The sequence below is a fragment of the Cololabis saira genome, chromosome 4, assembly GCF_033807715.1.
Source record: "Cololabis saira isolate AMF1-May2022 chromosome 4, fColSai1.1, whole genome shotgun sequence".
NCBI lineage: Eukaryota > Metazoa > Chordata > Actinopteri > Beloniformes > Belonidae > Cololabis > Cololabis saira.
The window spans coordinates 830,616-849,318 of record NC_084590.1 but is presented as its reverse complement, the minus strand read 5'-3'; the positions used below and the strand labels follow the sequence as shown (position 1 = coordinate 849,318).

The window sequence follows — 18,703 nt, the reverse complement described above, 5'->3', positions numbered from 1 at the left end:
ATGTATGTATGTATGTATGTATGTATGTATGTATGCATGCATGCATGCATGCATGCATGCATGCATGCATGCATGCATGCATGCATGCATGTATGTATGTATGTATGTATAGGTGTATGTGTATGTATATGTATATATGTGTGTATGTGTGTGAATATGTATGTGTATATGGGTGTATGTCGATATATATAGATACAGAGCAGATTGAGTTAATATAGCGATAGTATGGTGTAAATAAGTATATTTATATAAATATTTATATGGGCATGTGTGTACAAAAATATAGAAATACTCAACCATGTGTATGTATGTATAGGTAACTGTGTGAGTATAATTATAGTATAGTTAGTTATTGTAAATACGTGTTAATAAATGATTAGTGAATGGGGGTAGATTAAATAAATTTACACTTCTTCCTACTCCTTTTTGCACATGTAAATTAAGATATTAAGTGTTAAAGTATGAAATTCTTTGTTGTTGTTTTTTGTTTGCTTTGTATGTTGTCTTATCTTCTCTTTGATTGTTATCTTTTACATGTACAAAATAAATCAAATCAAATCAAAAAACCAAACGATCCAACACTACAGCTGAGCCGTGAACGCAGCGCCGGTCCAGACATCCAGCGTGTGTCGGAGCAGGCCGTGAACGCAGCACCGGCCCAGACATCCAGCGTGTGTCGGAGCAGGAACTGAAGATGGCGGCCTGCGCTTTACGCCGAGGCCTGTTCAGCACAGTCACTAAATACAACAGGAAACACACACACAGAATACTCGGGATCTCTGACACTACCAGGGGGATTGAGGCGTTTAAAGCACGATTACAATGCCGAGCCTGTGGGCTGCTTGTCGGTGTTCAACAGAGAAGGTTCATGTCGTCACGGTAAGAGCTAACATGCTAAAGTCCCAGCAGTCACGATGGATCAGCAGCAGCTCCTCCTGTCCTGTTATGTATGAGTCAGTGGACGGTTCCTGTCATGTATGTGAGTGAGTGGACGGTTCATAGTTACCGTTTTGCTGCACTACTACTGGGCTTGCCACCCGTCCCTTGAAATACAGAATGAAATACAATTTACGTAATTGGGAATTAAACGTTCCGTATTGAACGAATACAGACATATATTAGTACGCTCTTATTTATTGATGTCATAATATAATACAGGTGAAGGTCCGAAAATTTGAATATATTGCAAAACTTCATTAACTAAAGTTGAAACAAATATATTATTTCCCACTACATGCAAAGTGAGATATTTCAAGCCTTTATTTGTTATAATTTTGATGATTATGGCTCAGTTTATGAAAACCCCAAATGAAAAAATCTAAAAAAATTAGAATATTTTATAAAAATCAATAAACAATTCAATCATCAAAATTATGACAAATAAAGGTTTAACATATCTTGCTTTGCATGTAATGGGACTACGTAATGTATTAGTTTCACCTTTTAAGTTGAATTATTGAAATAAACTAACTTTTACACCATATTCTTCACCTGTAGGTTATATTCTACATATTGGCTGATGTGGACATACATATCATAGGAGGCTATTTCAGTTGCTAGTATGGTTGGCTGTCTGTACAGTCATGCAACTTCAATGCTATTAAAGCACTTTAAATCAAAGCATTTTGTTTTTTCATATAAAGTAAATACATTTCTAAGCAGTTTAGAAGTTTTGGCGATGTCCCTTTTTTTTGGAGCCTGCACTGCTGAAATCGGGGCGTCCCTTATTTCTATTTCTTAAAGGTGGCAACCCTAACTACTACAGTAAACTACAGGGTTCCTACGGGGTCTTGAAATCCCTGAAAGTGCTTGAATTTCAATGTTGTATTTTCAAGGCCTGAAAAGTGCTTGAATTTTAGTTTAAGTCCTTGAAATTATAACTGTCTTTCACAAAATTGGGATCAGACTGTATAGTTTAGTTATTACAAGGAGAAATAAAATCAGTAAGATGAAACATAACTAGATGTTTACAGCACGATACAATGTACATAATTGTGATAAAAAGCAGAAAAAATAATTATGAGTATATATATTCCTGTAGATATTTTACCCCAGCGATAAGGTGCTTGAAGGTGCTAGTTTGCTTGATTCAACAGAAAAATAAAATATGTGCTTAAAAGTGAACTGGAAACAGAGGATGAGCTGATGATTTAGAATTGAATGTCGATGTTACATAAAAAAGTATTCATAGTTGTAAATTATTGTGTTGCATAATTAACACTGTTGGATGTCTCACTATGGATGTTTATGGATCTCTGCAGGAATCATAACAGCAGGAATAAATCAATTTTGTTAGCATTCATAAATGGCAGGCAAAATTTGGAAACACCAGTCTGCATAGTTCAAAAATGGAACTACTATTTACGACACAACCTTTTATAAAGTCACTCACCAGACAATTCAATGCAGCTGTCTGGACTCCAGCTTTTCCAACTGGACTGAATCACAGAGTTCTTGGGAAAGATGAGGCACTCAATTTCAAAATTTAAGCTTGGTTTACAGATGTTACAATTGGATCCGCACTCAAAATAATTGTTAATTGTAACCAATTTAAAATGTTCAATTATTTATGATGTTGACATGATGTCATAATTCCCCAGCCCTATGCAGTCCCCACTTTAAGGCCCAATCCTCCCACTACCCCTACTTTTCATCCCTCCCCCTAAATTTTGCGTGTTCCCGTGAGGGTAGTGGTGTCCCAATTCCTCTTTTCATCTAGGGGGAGTGGGGAAAACTAGTGTATTGGCTATGAATCTGTCCCTACGGATCGAGTGTTTTCCGATGCTCACTAGCTGAACTAGGGACAGAAACATTTCCCAGAATGCTTTTCGTCGTCATTTGCGGACTGAATCAAAAAAAAAAACAGGGCGGACATTTCTTATTTTTTAGTGAATAAAATCAATATTTTGAGTTAATTTCTGCATAAAAATGCGTTTTGATTACATTTCTAGCGAGAAATATATATTTTACTTTCATAATATTCACTCAGTGAATGTATATAATCACTCGCTTTTGCCCGTTGTTGCAAAGTCTTTTTCAAACCTCGCCAGAATAAAGGCTGATTTATGGTTCTGCATTACATCAACGCAGAGCCTACGGCGTAGGTTACGCGGCGACGCACACTGTACGCCGTAGGCTATGCCGTAGGCTCTGCGTCGATTTAACGCGGAACCATAAATCAGCTCCCGAGCCAGCAGGCAGAAATCTCCAAATTTTCGGAGCAAATGTCTTACCAGGCGTAGCTACAACTGTTAGATTTCATCTAAACCAACATTTATCTTCCTAAATGATTTATTTCAGCCAGCGGTAATTCTCCACAAAGCTGCAGATTTCTCCCCCGGGACGACGGCGCAGGTTGACCCGGCGATCACGTCTGTACTCCGGCTGCTGCTGCTGCGCCCCGGACCTCATCTCCGAAAACATCGGGTCAAATTTCTTAACAGGCGTTATTTGGATAAACTGAGCCCAGGTTGGGGATCTTAACGGTTACTTTTACACCTGAAAAAATATTAAAACGTAATTGGCATATTAACAGCGCTACAGCTGAAATTAAAACAGCTTTTGGCTCTCAGCTAGGAGTAGTGGGAGTATTGGGACAGGCCCCTGGGAAGATTTCAAGTGCCCTAAAATCTGTCCCTTCTTTTTTAGGGCTAGTGGTAGAAAGTAGGGGGTGTATTGGGATTGGGCCTAAGAATCTGTTCATCAACTGGAAACTGCTTTATGCACCATGGGAGTTCTCCTTGTTTGTTCTGGTTCTGGTTCACCCCAGATTTCCACAACAGAAGCCATCCATGACCTGGCTGACCAGATCACCGGTTTTACAAACAAGACAACCAGACTCCTTGCTCATCCCTGAGGATTTTAACATAGCAAATCTCGCGTTTCCCTCCAGCATTATATTTTCTGGTCATGTAGTCCTAAAGGGTGCTCATTGCTCTCTGGAGTTTTGGGACTCTGGTCAATCTCTGACTAATCTCTCTCCAACTTGCAGGCAGAAAGTAAAGGCTCTAAGCCTGTGGTGAGAACTGCCCTGTAGAGAATAGTCTTAGCTGAGACTGGAGTCAACATGTTTACTTTGACTTTACTGATTGGAGTGGTTTTAAGGCTGCAGCCATAAACTCAATGTGACATGTTATACCAATTTTTGTGAGGACATGTATGCAAACCAAGACCTGCACATACAAGAGATAAGATAATACTTAATTTTCATTGGGTCAGACACAACGAAATTTAGTTGGTAACTCCCAGACATAAGCCCCACTAATCGGGAACTCGGGAGGTATTATCAAGTGGTACTTCTATGTAACATGACGGCCCGCTGTCTGCTTGTCCTCATTGGCTTTACCACATCAGAAAAGTAGGCTGATGGAGCGGGTGGCAGATCCGTGCTCACATTTAACTACATTTAATGCGGCACGGTGCGCTGACGGTACAGCGCGCTGGTACAGCACGTAAAGGAAGAAGAAAGAGGCGGAGGATATGTTTGTTTTGTAACATGCCGTGCTCAGGCGGGAGACGCATGTAGCTCAGTGCTTAACTTTTATTTTTAATCCACGCTATATTCTTCTGGTCCGTTCTCCTATATGTTCCCCCACTAACCCGGTCCTACATAGGTTCCTCTAAACATCTGCTCCCGCTACAGTTTTAACTAAAAGAAAAGGCAGAAAATGTCAGAATAAAAACTTAATAAAGCTAACTGGGTAATTTTCAATTTTATCTTTGTAGTCATTCATGGATAAAACAAGCAGCACTGGTGCCTAATGTGTTCCAATACAGCAGGTCTCATGATTTTATTTTGAACACTGCCAAAACTTAAAATCTTATACTTTAACTTAAAACTTAACTAGCACTTAAAATTTGCTTGACACAAATGAAAGTTCAATTGAAACACGTGGTAAAAACACCTAACCTTTTAAGTTATGTGTTATCAGGTGTAATGGCATTTTTAGGTTAGAAATAAGAACATTTCTTGGTAAGATCCTTAGTTTTTTGAGTGAAGGCAGTGAATTTGGTCAACTGGTGTAAGTTCAGGGTTTTTAAATGCACAGCCATGAACCTACTGTATTATATAATTTAGTCTTAGTAATGTCAATTAACATTTAACATCTTATGTATATTTATAATTGCTCTTTAACTAAACAAAAATATGTTTTATCCGATTACTCGATTAATAACCAGTATTTTCCCGTTGCCGTTCCTGCTGCTGTTCGTTGAATGCCAATAATTTATTTCTGAGGCTCTTCAGTTTTTGAATTACCCGAGCTTCTTGTCCTGCTAAGCTGTGTGTCATTTTAGTAGCCAGTTGCAGATTACGGTTCTGTAAATTCCAAATACCTACCAGCTGGACATGCCACCCCGTGGCCAGGGGACATGCTAGAGTCGAGTGTTAAACACCAATGTAAAAGAGGCTTTTGTAATGGTTGGTGTATCACATGGTTTTGATGCTAGTCCCCATGATTTTCACAGTAATTTAAATTTCATGTAGTCAATTGTCCAATGGCATTGTCCTCATTTGGCAGGAACAGACCTGAAGGAAAGATTTTGGAGACTGTTGGGATGTTTGAAGCTGTGAAGCAACATGGCAAATATGAAACTGGACAGGTAAGAAACAGGATCCCTGTTTTTTCTTGAGCAAATTATTTACTTTTTAAACCTAATTTTAATGTTACTGTAGAGTGTTTACTTTTTCTAAGATGTCTTGTAATTATGATAAATATGTTGCATAGTATTGATACTCTAAGATGTATATTGTCAGATGAATGTGTTGTGCCACACAGGTAGCTAAGCTGATCAGTTATTGAAGGCTAATGATAATTCTATTAACGAATTATTAATAATTAATAAAGTCGACTATTTATCAAATTGAATTATCAAAATGATAATAATTCTCATAGGGGCACCACCCCGGGGCCTTAATCCGGGGACAAATGACAACTAAACAGCAGAAAATCAGTCTCATATGATTAGGATTATCCTGCATAACAGCAAATCTTACTATCACTTCCAGAATAACAATTGAAGGAGTGCAATTCGAGCTCTGGCTCTCTCAAACAATCAGTTCGTGACCAAATCTTGTATGAAATAACAGAAACCACTCATTAAAAATCAATCAGAATTTATTTACATACGGGTATCAAGCAGGTGTAAATAAATACCCAAATAAACCTGATGGCACATTACTTATTATAAAACCATTAATTAACTAGAAAAACATCAATAGAAATGAAATGAAAGTTAAATGCATGGAATAAAAAAAATAAATAAATCAAAGCAATAATAAACACAATAACGAACACAATAATGATAATGTACAGTAATACGCATACGGTAATCTCATTAAACATAAATTCAGCTTTTACACCGTTCTAACTGACTGATCGCCCAAACACCACCTCACGTCTCCTCTGGATTCTGGATCTGGGCTGCGGGCTCTGTCTGTGGTGACCGGGTTCCTGCCGGGGGTTCCCGGTGTCGGGGAGTTCCGGTTCAGCTTTGATCCCACCGCCGATCGCTTCTGGCGGGGATGCTCCGATAGCGAGCGGTCCCTCAGTCTCTGTCCTGCTCCTGCTTCAAAAAGAAAAGGGCAACAGTTGCTGCAGCGGCGCCTCACGCCGGCTCTCTGGTCCTGACCGCGGCCTCAACAACGGCCTCGTTGCGCACGGGGGGCCGGTTCCTCCCTCGGAACGTCGGCTCTCGTCCCGTGTGTGTCGCCGGGCTGCGGGAGGGGTTCGCGGGTCCAAGGCTGGAGCTTCTACGGCGGGTTCTGGCGGAGCAGTCGTCCTGGACGGCACGGTCCCTGGTGTGGGGAAAGTGCTCAAAGGAAGAAAGGAGTTAGCAGACAGAGAGAGTTGAAAGTGCAGCGCTCTGGTATCGGATTTTACGCCCGGCCTGTTAATGCAGGTCCTGAACGGCTCCCTCCCCGCCCCAGGCTCTCGGGGAGTAGATGCGGCAGCGGCTGCACCATCGGCAGGAACGTCCGTTCGGTCCGCTGGCTGAAGGAGAGAGAGTGAGCGCTGGCTGAGGGAGAGAGTTTGAGTTCCGCGGGCTGCGTGACGTCACCAGCCCCTGGCAAGTGATTGGGTGCTTCCCGCTTTTGGGCTTGGGGGCGGTTTTACTGTGAGGGACAGTCCCCCCCTTCAGGGCTCGCTTCCTGGGGGCTCCACTGCGTCTGAACCCCCCCTGGTGTCGTAACCCCAGGGAGTCTGTTCCTGGTCCCTTTGCGTTGTCTTTTCCTTTGTTCCTCCAGGTCTGGCGGGAACCCTGCTGTGTTTGTGGGGGCTATACTGCGTCTGACCCCCCTCTTAGGTGTCGTAAACCCCCGGGGAGTCTGTTCTCTGGTCTGGAGTCATGCCGTCATAAAACTCTGGCCCCAGGACGAAACCAAAGTCTTGCTTTCACTTGGAATTCTTAATCCTGAAATGTTCATATACATTTATAACAGTCCACATGATCACTGGGTGTGGTCCAACAAATGTAATCTTGTCTAACTTTTATTCAATTTATCCCTTTTTGTTTTTGTCTCCTCAGCTGTTTCTCCACAGTGTGTTTGGCTACAGAGGCATCGTCTTGTTTCCTTGGCATGCCCGTCTGTATGACCGAGATATCACACCGCCCATGTCTGACAGGTAAACCCTCCCTTCAACAAAACAAACCCACCCTAATTGGAACTTTGTGATAGTTTTATTTATGAAAATGCCCAAATTCTACAGAAAACCCGATTCTCCTGGAGCACATGGCTCCAAAGAGGTGAAGGGGAAGACTCACACCTATTACCAAGTCCTGATCGACACCAGAGACTGCCCCCACATAGTAAGTTATACTTTTACACTTTTATTATTAACTCTAGAACCTTTCAAACCATCTTTAGACAAGACTGCTTTCATTCTATTTTTTGTCTTCCCGTTTTTCATAATTTTCATTTTGGAATTTTTCAATAATATAGGGCTTTATTTATTTATTTATTTATTTATTGATTTATTTATTTATTCATTTATCAATCCCATAACGATCCAAATATCAACTCTCAGCTTGTTGTAAGGAGGGTATGGAGCTAAAATAGTCTCAAGATTCACAAATGCACAGGACACTTCACAGATGCGTAGGACAAGATATTCACAAATGTATTTCAGATTCACACACAAATAAACCTGATTAACAAACGGCTTGTGGTCGTGCGACTTAAACTGAATGATCTGCAACCGTTCAGATATTATCTTTGTTTCAACTAACTAGAGCTGCAAGTAACTATTCTTGCAGCCCTAATGAAAAAAAAAAAACAAAAGAAAAATGTTCATTTTTAGAACATTTGAACTTATAGAGCAAATAAGCACACAGGAAACTGGTTGCTGCTCAAATGTTCTTTTACAATAATGTATAATAACCAAAAATATATACATTTTTGTCAAATAACTTTGGTTAAAAAAAATAAATGTACACAAAAATACTTACGCTTATGCTATATACCTGCAAAATATGTTAGACCTGCACTGGCTATAAATACTTCTTTTTTTTTTTTTTTACAAAATGCAAAAGAAAAGAGGCATTTTTGTTAATTGAAGGCCCAGAGCTGTCGGAACAATAAATTATAAAGAAATTCAGAATTTGTTTCAACATTAACATTAACAAGCAAACAGCAGCATCAGGCGAGCGACCGGAGGGACTTGTGTTACGTTTCCTCACTTTGAAACGGAACAAACGTAGAATATTATACGACGTACTTAGCCGTTGAGCTTCTTTCATCCGCATAGTTGCATTGTTCAAACCTTCACAGTCACGTTGTCCACATCAGCACGCCACGCACACACTATTACTCTCTTCGCACATCCCGCTTCCACAGCCTCCTGTTAAAAGTAACAATATGAAGAAAGCAGACAGCATGTTCTTCTCCTGCTGTTTTTATTTTTATTAATATGAGCGCACTGAAGGCAATTAACGCCTTCTGTCTCGTTTCACATTAGATGTGGAGTCACACTTTGGTTCTGGAATGCTGGTTTCATGTGTGTAAGGACACATGGTTGTGGTATTTTTCTGTCTTCCTCGGGCCAGTATGTAAAGGGCAGTGGGGTAAAGTTGGTGGGCCACTTTTATGAAAATAATACAGAACTCCCGTATGTAAGCACCTAGTCTTATGTTAAATGGCTCCATTAAATTCTTAAGCAATATATATGAACTCAACCCTTTTTTGCTTCCATCTCATGCTTTAGTATGTATGGGTTAAAAGCCACTCATATGTTTTTGAATTTGAATGAATAAATCATAGTTCCTTTTATTTATAGTTTCTATCTGATATTTGAGAAATCTTAGCAGTTGTGCAGCTGATGCCAATTGATTCTTCATAAGGATCTTTATATAGCATATGGGTAATTACATAATGAAAATATCCTGCAAATTCACATTATATTTATATGGCATTCATATAGGAGTGTTACTGGGTGAAAACCCTACCATGAATGTGGTAGAACTTTACTCTTCATTGCTATCCGAAGCTTTAGATTTGTGATTGACTTTTTCTTTTGACAGTCTCAGAGGTCTCAGACAGAAGCAGTGACGTTTCTGGCCAACCACGATGACAGTAGAGCTTTGTACGCCATCCCAGGTATGCAAACTCCCAGCCTCATGCTAGGCTGTATCCTCTGTATGTAGACATTGTGAAGAAGCATGCTGCTGCTACTACTACTATTACTGTCATTTACTGATGCTTTTATCTGAAGCCACTTCCATCTGAGACAACAACACAAGCAGGGAATCCCATAGCCGGATCAGTGCTGGTCAGACTGCGGAGAGTCCAGTTGGACACACGTGCTGCCATGCTAGTACTAGCAGTTTTTTTTCTTTTTTGTTTGCACAACCAAACAGTCCCTTTATACAAGAAAGCTACATCTAAAAAGACACCATCATGCAATCATCTTGGCATAAGTGCATGCAGCATACTCAGTGCTGAGTCCTGCAGAGAGCTGGATCTTCTAACTAATTCTTTTTTTAGTTTACTAGATGCAGAAGGGCTCCTTAAAGAGCTGAGTCTTTAGCTTGCTCCTAAAAGTAGGTACAGACCCTGCAGATCAGACAGTTTGTTAGGTTGTTCCACCATCGGGGAACAATGGAGGAGAAGAGTCTGATACTTATTTCACACCACGTGGTGGAAGCACCAGGCGTCTTTCACTGGGTGAGCGGAGCTGTCAAGAGGGAGAGTATCTCTGGATGAATCTCAGTTAAGGTAGGCCGTAGCTGAGATTAGTGTATCGTTACACCCCTAATATATATATATATATATATATATATATATATATATATATATATATATATATATATATATATATATATATATATATATGTATATGTATGTGTATATATATGTATATGTATGTGTATATATATGTGTGTGTGTGTGTGTGTGTGTGTGTGTGTGTGTATATACATATATATACAGTATATATATATATATATATATATATATATCGATTTTATCTACCACTACCACAATCGATTTTATTTTTTCCCACATTCCGTTTTTATTTTTTGAGAATTTGTTTTTTAGCATTTTATGCAAATTTAAGAAGAACACTTACAAAGTGAAAAACATAAATATTTCAACACAAAGAGGCTGACGATCATGTTCTTTAACGGCGACGTCTGTAAAAGGTGGATTTGTCATTTTGTATTACAGTATGACGCACTCTCCTCGCGTGGTGCAACGGAGCTGGTTGTCTCAAACAGAAAGTATATTCCAGTCTGAATAGGCCTGGGGAAGCTGCTCTGCCCCGTACCTGGGAGTAATCCCATAGTTCTGCAGCTTCTGCGCTGGTTTCTCAGGCGGCCGCTTCCACATGTTTGTTTTGTTCACGAGGGCAGCGGGGGCGGGAGGGGGCAGGGAAGTGCAGTGTCCCCCAGCTATAGTTACCCCTCTTGGACCTCCTGGTCAGTGGTCCAGGTCAGTGGTGCTGGTGCTGGTCCAGGTCAGTGGTCCAGGTCAGTGGTCCAGGTCAGTGGTCCAGGTCAGTGGTCCAGGTCAGTGGTCCAGGTCAGTGGTCCAGGTCAGTGGTCCAGGTCAGTGGTCCAGGTCAGTGGTCCAGGTAAGTGGTCCAGGTCAGTGGTGCTGGTGCTGGTCCAGGTCAGTGGTCCAGGTCAGTGGTGCTGGTCCAGGTCAGTGGTCCAGGTCAGTGGTCCAGGTCAGTGGTCCAGGTCAGTGATCCTGGTCAGTGGTCCAGGTCAGTGATCCTGGTCAGTGATCCTGGTCAGTGGTCCAGGTCAGTGGTCCAGGTCAGTGGTGCTGGTCAGTGGTCCAGGTCAGTGGTGCTGGTCAGTGGTCCAGGTCAGTGGTGCTGGTCAGTGGTCCAGGTCAGTGGTCCAGGTCAGTGGTCCAGGTCAGTGGTCCAGGTCAGTGGTGCTGGTCAGTGGTCCAGGTCAGTGGTGCTGGTCAGTGGTCCAGGTCAGTGGTGCTGGTCAGTGGTCCAGGTCAGTGGTCCAGGTCAGTGGTCCAGGTCAGTGGTCCAGGTCAGTGGTGCTGGTCAGTGGTCCAGGTCAGTGGTGCTGGTCAGTGGTGCTGGTGCTGGTCCAGGTCCGAGCACCAGCTGACCACAGGGGACTTGACGCAGAGGTGGGAAACTTGTGGACTGTTGTGAAGAGACAGCGGGTGGCAGATCAACACTGGTGCAGATAGTCGTGCTGGTTATGTCCGTGCTCTTGGGAAGATGCAGCGGTGCTGGTGCTGGTGCGCTGTGCTGTCCCCCGATCAATCGTCTGAGCTGGACTCAGAGGTTCTTCAGTCGTCGCTCGACCCACACCGACTTTGTTCCAGATATTTCGGTAAATGAATCTCCTGACGACATGTACGTGCAGCTCTAAGCTCGTAACCGGCTGCTGCAGCTCGACAGCTCGTCCCCGTCCGGTAGCTGGATGACAGTCAGCTCTCTGCTGCCGTCTCGGACTCGCCGGGTCTGGTTTGGAGTTGAATCAGCGGGACAATCCCACGTAACTGTTTACACAAAATTCCCTCTGCCTTATTTAAACTGCTGAGGCTTGAACTCTCATACAGTCTTGAGATCTATCTGGATGGGTGTGGTTTAATGCCCCCACTGGCTCTTTGTGACATCATCAGAGGTGCTCAGGTCATTTTATTATTAATTTTGTTATTCCTTTGTTATTCATTTTGTTATTGACCTCTGTCTTGGTGAGATCTGTTCCCTGCAGGTCACTCTTCGCTCTGAAAAGCTATGCAAGTTGTGCAAGCTCCATTTATCTTTGACCTTGAGCATCAGTCTGACATCTGGACAGCAGAGTTAATCTGGAGCCTAATAAGCAGTTCAGTTGTCTTAAACTTCCTGTTTTTACGATGTTCTTTCTCCCTCCCATAGTGACTTGCTTTTCTTCTTCTAGGTCTGGACTATGTGAGCCATGAAGACATCCTTCCCTACAACTCTACGGAGCAGGTCCCAATCCAGCACGAGCTGTTCGAGCGCTTCCTCATGTACAACCCAACCAAATGTAAACTCTGTTCTACACTATATTTCACACAAACCAATTATAATGCATTATAATTAACATCAGTCGCTAGCTTTACATAGACAATACGATCAGAATAAAAAGTGATTTTAGAGCAGGTTGATACATCCAGTATGGATTATAATAGTGCTTTCACTTGCCTTTATCCACCAGAGGGGCAGTATGTTCTGAGTCCTTAAACAAAATACCACCTGGTTCTTATTCATAAAACAGGACACCTGCATTTTGCTGATGAGCAGGCACAAACTTTTCAAAAGTATTCATTTATTCCTTTCAGACAGAAGGGAGACCTATCTGAATATGTCCTAAACTCTTACAAGGAGTCGCAGCTTCTTTAGAATATTTATTTGTGTTTAAGCAGAACATTTAGTGTGTTGTGACTGCAGTGTTCAGTAACGTAAAGCCGTACAAATGACGTTTTTCATATTAAAATATCAGTTTCATTTGAAAGAATATTTACTTACTTTTAGGAAACACTGTCTAGTTCATGTAGTGCCCAGTCCCAACTATCAGCAGAAATCAACCAGAGTACCTTCGGACCATCCTAGTCTTGTCACAAGTGTGTATTGCTTTCCGGCACTATATCACACATCAACTAAGACGAAACTAGCTCAAAGGGACAGGGGACATCATGACAGAGGCAAGAAAAGAACTCGAGAAAATGAGACTGACAAAAAAAACAGACCAAGCAAGGTTGGACAATCTTGTAAAAGCAACTTAACATCAATGCCAATAAGGAGAGCTAAAAATGACGAGTTTGTTTGTGCTGTTTTTAAATATGTTCCTCTCTGATGTATCATACACGGATGATCACTACTATTCATCAGAGCACAGATTTACGTGATCAATTTGTTACAAAGGAAACTGCAATACTTTTTTAAAATAAAAACAAGGAGCTGCAAGATTTCTGGGGCCAGATGGTCATGCAGTCATCTCCATTAAAATTGTTCAAACCTGCGAAAGAGTCATCTGCAAAAGCAAATCACAACTGATTTGACGGAAAGTTTCATAAGGGACAACAGCCAACAGGAAGTTTCACTGCTGACCTGAGACTCTCGTGCACGGTCCCACCTAAATCTGAATTCTGGTTCTGCGTTAAACCTACGCCGTAGGCTACGCGTTTGTTTAACACAGAGCCTTAAATCAGGCTTAAGTCAGTCCTGGGCATTGCTCCCTCTACCAACCCCTCTACCCTACACTGAGCTCAGGTCTCCTCCTTAACCTGAGGAGTGAGCAGCTTCTTTTCACCAGACAGGATGGGGTTCTCCGGCCGGACGTAGCGCATGGAAGGATCACGTTATTCCTGCCAGATCTTCCCCACCCCATCTGTTTCCCGGTTGGCCAGAGGGGGCAGTAGAGCCCAGGACTGCTGCATGTTTTTGTGAGAGTAGCTCATATTTGCTACCCAAGGGAACATGGGGAGAACATGCAAACTCCACACATAAAGACCCTTTCTCCAACCCCACCCAGGGTGTGGTCTGACGTCATGGGGGAACTCAGCCATCTTTTCTTGATTATGGTTCAATTTGGTAGAATTTTCCAGAGTATAATTTTGTGGTGTGCTCTTGGCAACACAGCTCCTCCATTCACGGCCAGAGACACCCTGAAGGCGTGGCAGGAGAAGAACCACCCCTGGCTGGAGCTGTCAGACGTCCACAGGGAGACGACGGAGAACATCCGGGTCACAGTCATCCCCTTCTACATGGGAATGAGGGTAGATCAATCTTCATTCACTTCCTGATATCCTCTGTTGCCAGAACTAAACCACATTGGATCACAGCTGCTATTGTATTTCTGGCATCTGTTTTTGCCTATCACGACCCCTAGCAAGGTTGCAGGGATGTTTATTTTTTTATTTCAGGTGTGTACATGTCTTAATTTTACTTGTAATGTAATTGGAAATCTTCTCTGTTAATAGGAGGCCCAGAACTCCCATGTGTACTGGGTGAGTAGCACACAACAAGAGGAAGGTGTGTGATAGAGCTGAGGTTAGGGAGTATTAATGAGTGCGTGTTTTGTGCCCGTAGTGGCGGTACTGTATCCGTCTGGAGAACATGGGTAGTGAGGTGGTTCAGCTGAGAGAGAGACACTGGAGGATCTTCAGCCTGTCGGGGACTCTGGAGACGGTGCGAGGACGAGGCGTCGTTGGCAGGGTTGGTATCTGACAGAACAAATACGTTACGTCCACATGGCTTTTACATGGGAAAGAAAAAACATTGTTGTTTCCCCTCTATGAAAAAAATGTTTTATTTAAAGCAGTAAAACATGTCTCGGGATTCTTTTTGGGGAGAGCGGGGGGTATTATTATTCTATTAAAGAACACCTTCATCCATCTGTCCATTACCCATAACCATTTATTCCTATTCAGGATCATACAGTGCGTTTACATGGGAATTTTAATTCTTCTTTAATTCAGAATTAAAATTAAATCTGATTTAAAATGAGTAAAAATTACTGTAAGCGGCTGGTTTATTCTGATTTTATATCAGAATAGAATAATTCCACGATCATGTAAACACTCATTCCTCTTTAAATTAATCCCGGTCTTTCTTTCTGCTCGTTCCCTCGTCCGTCTGTCTCCATGACGCTTATATTCCACGCTGGGCTGGTTTTCCTAACAAAGTTTCAAGATGCAGCAGCAGTAAACGCTGGTCAAGAGCAGAGACCATTTATTTAAAAAATAGAAATCATTAAAAGAACAGATGGAAACAGATGGAAACAAAGTTGTAGTGGCTAAGTTAGTTTTTCTTCCGGTAGTTTAACTTCCGGTCCGCCCCCCTATCCAATCAGAACCTTCCCAACCCCCAGACCTGTAGAGGAATTGGAGAAAGACCATCAAACATGTTTTCCATGTAAACCTCAATTCAGAATTACTATTTCCATGTAAACTCCAAGGAAAATAGTTTAATTCTGAATTGTTTAATTTGGAATAATTAATTCCGAATTAAAAAACATCATGTAACCATGGCCATTGTGGTATGCTTTAGCCTATCCCAGCTTTATTTGGGCAAACATAAGACTGCCTTTACTAAATTGTATTTTTCAGCATACTTGCAGTCACCAACACATTGGTAAAATATTCTGCTGTATATTGTGAATTTGCTTCACCTTGTGCTTTGTACATTTCCACATCACCACAGGAGCCAGTGCTGTCAAAAGAGCAGCCAGCCTTCCAGTACAGCAGCCACGTGTCTCTGCAGGCTCCCAGTGGGCACATGTGGTGAGTTTACTATCACACACAAAGCCTTATACCTGGGTCGTCAGTTGCCCCGGATCGTCAGTCCAGGCCGTTGTACGGCAGCGCCGCTGACCACCGCTGTGTGAATGCACGAGTGCTTGGTTGGCTGTTTGCAGTGTAAAGTAGGAGTACAGCTGGAGAGCACTATACAAGTGTAAGCCATTTACCATTTGTAATACTATGTAATGCAAAATCCTATTGCTTTTGTTTAGGGGGACATTCCGAATTGAAAGAACCGACGGCTCCCACTTTGATGTTCGTATTCCTCCTTTCTCTTTGGAGAGCAATAAAGATGACAAAGCCCCCCCTGCTGGCTACACGTTCTAAGTGTTTCTTCTGGGACTCCCTGCCAGACTCGGCCCTCTCTGTGTTCTCTAGAATCTTCCCCGTGTAATCTGGCCTCACCGTTCAGGCAGGTTAAGCAGAACTTTCATATAGCAAATCATCCAAATGCTTGCACATTTTTCCCTTTTTCTGTCCACATGCACTCAAGAATAGTATGTGATTATCTGATAAAGTGTAGGCATTCTGGTTGTATTTGTATCTTCATGCCATGTTTTTTTTGTTTTTTGTTCTTTTGCATGACTTGTACAGGGAAGTGGAGGTTGAACTAATGCTACCAAATGTTTTGTGATTGATTCTGATGGGTAGTAGCTCAAATATTAACCAGGCTGTCTTTAAAGAAGGAGCATGTATTGCTAATCTTTGGTTCATTATAACAAAAAGCAAAACCAACTCCAGCTTAGCTTCATTGTAAGCCTCTTGTGAACTCAAAATTCTCTTCCCAAATGATGTAAATTGATACAGGAAGATTACTTGTACCCTGAAGTCTTTCTCCAGTCAAGCCATTGAAGCATCAAACTGTTACATAGTTACAATAAGGTGATGTTGATGAAGCAGCTGACTCTTGATGCTGCATTCATGTCCTCTTTAACGACATGGGGGGAAAAAAAACCCAACTATTTACCATTAGCAACATCATTGAACAATTCAGAAGTGTCATGTGATTGGAGTTAGCTGTGTCAGTACAACAGGCTTTGACCAAATACTGTATTGACTTTGATTCAAAATAATGTGATTAGAGAAGTGTTTCAGATACCGCAGGGTGTTGAGGAACCACATTTCCCACTCATAATTGTCATATGGCTTGAATGTGGTCACACTGGTCTGTTCCAATCTTCTTTCCACACAGACGTGCCATGTATTTTGAACATTTATAAGAGCATCGAAGTTAAGAGTTAAATGTGTTTGTATCTTCTCCCATATGTGTAGTCTACTAAAACGCCTCTTTCATCACACCATCATTGACAGAAAAGAGCGGGGGGGAAAAAACCAACCATCAGATTCTATGTACATGAAGATATTGATGCCTGAAATTTGATTCCACACTTGCAGCGCATGTAAAAAAGGTCACTGGAATGAACTACTCAACTTGTAACTCAGGGGTGTCGGTGTCTTTTGTACGTTTTTTTTTTTTTTTTTTTTAATTAAAACATAGGGAGCTGAAACGTTTTTTGCAACCATTAAAAAGATGCAAGTGGGCAGACAAAATGGAATGCTCCTGGTTGAAGCACTAGTACAACGATGTACTGTGTGAGGTTCTTGCGTTAATCTGAGCTTTCTGTAAGAACTAGAATGAAGCCTTGATTCTGACACATTCTACACTCGCTGAATGTCTTGGTATGATTGTTGTAACTTGCGTTGAAAAAATTTACAGAGCTAACCTTTCACCTATTGAGGAAATAAATTATTATTATTTTTTTTTTTTTTTTTTAATTAGTTGAAGCAACTACGATTGAAATACTGTAAATAGAGATGTAATTAAAGTCAAAATTAATAAATACACTTTTTGAAAAATATGTTTCTGGTAGGTTTTTATTTTTTGCGCTTAGCCCTCAACCTTACCAGTGTTTCCTGCAAGGAATAGGAAAAACACGTAATATACTGTGTTTATGTTAATTCTTGATTAGTACAGACTATCTGTCACTGAAGTTCAGTACGAGTGCATACATTCATATACAGTATACACGGTGATTGTCATTAGAGGTTTACTGCATTCTTAATGGAATGGGCTCGTCCCATATGCATGTTTCCTTGTAAGTCATCTGAAATAACAGTAAAACCTACAGCCAAGTACCTGAAGAGAGAGGCAGATCCTGAAGAGCAAACTGAATAGGAAGAACAAAGTCCAGGCCATCACCAAAAATACCTTATTACTAATCAGGTACTCCATTGGTGTAGTAACCTGCCACAGGAACAGAGGGAAGCCACTGATATCTAGACAAGCTCCTCAATGCAAGGAGGATTTCAGCAGGAGAAAGCAGGAGGAGGTCCAGGAATGAATGGGCATCAAAGCCACCATCCCGTAAGAAACAAACATCTAGAAACATATGAAGAAGATTGACCCTAAGGAGTTCAGTGAATGTCTCAGGCACTGCCCATCCGCTCAGGAGGAAAAGGATTTGGAGGAGGAGCCATCATGGAAAGAGAAGTATATGCATGGCATGTATCATTGACAAACTGAAGATGTGGCTGACAGAAACATTCTACCAGTGGCTGGAGAGGTTGGTTTATTAAAACATGATGGAGGCGTTAATCATAGCAGCAGAGTAACAAGAGGCTACCACACTGGGCAAGATTAAAGCCACAGACTGTCCCCAGAGACAGTCCAGCCATGTCACACCAGTGTGGACAATACTGGCAGGTAAAGGATCCATAAAGCGCTACAACCGAGATTCCGCTATAAGTGTCAGTGAATGAAAGAGCAAAGACCCTGGGACTTCCAGATCCCGGTGATGGCTGACCTTCTGGAGATTCTTGTGGTTTATTATACAGATAGATATCTGGCCAGCTGGTCAGCACATAAACATACACATACGTTTATATATATATATATATATATATATATATTTATTTATTTATTTATTTATTTATTTATTTCTGAGCCTGTCTACTACAACAGTAAAA

The 18,703-nt window shown here is 41.6% G+C and overlaps 1 protein-coding gene across 2 annotated transcripts; it reads left to right on the top strand.

The window, feature by feature from the left end:
* The first annotated feature begins 619 nt into the window (after positions 1–619).
* poldip2 (polymerase (DNA-directed), delta interacting protein 2) lies at positions 620–17,174 on the top strand. 2 transcript variants are annotated; one of them, XM_061718644.1, is made up of 11 exons: positions 620–879; positions 5,520–5,601; positions 7,528–7,625; positions 7,710–7,809; positions 9,520–9,595; positions 12,373–12,480; positions 14,076–14,212; positions 14,417–14,443; positions 14,526–14,651; positions 15,639–15,718; positions 15,949–17,174. In XM_061718644.1, exons 1-11 carry the CDS (start codon positions 695–697, stop codon positions 16,061–16,063), a joined length of 1,134 nt encoding a protein of 377 aa, XP_061574628.1. In that variant the 5' UTR covers positions 620–694; the 3' UTR covers positions 16,064–17,174. The 2 variants fall into 2 exon arrangements, with proteins under 2 accessions (XP_061574628.1, XP_061574629.1); XM_061718645.1 differs by having other exon boundaries at positions 621–879; positions 5,526–5,601.
* The last annotated feature ends 1,529 nt before the right edge of the window (positions 17,175–18,703 follow it).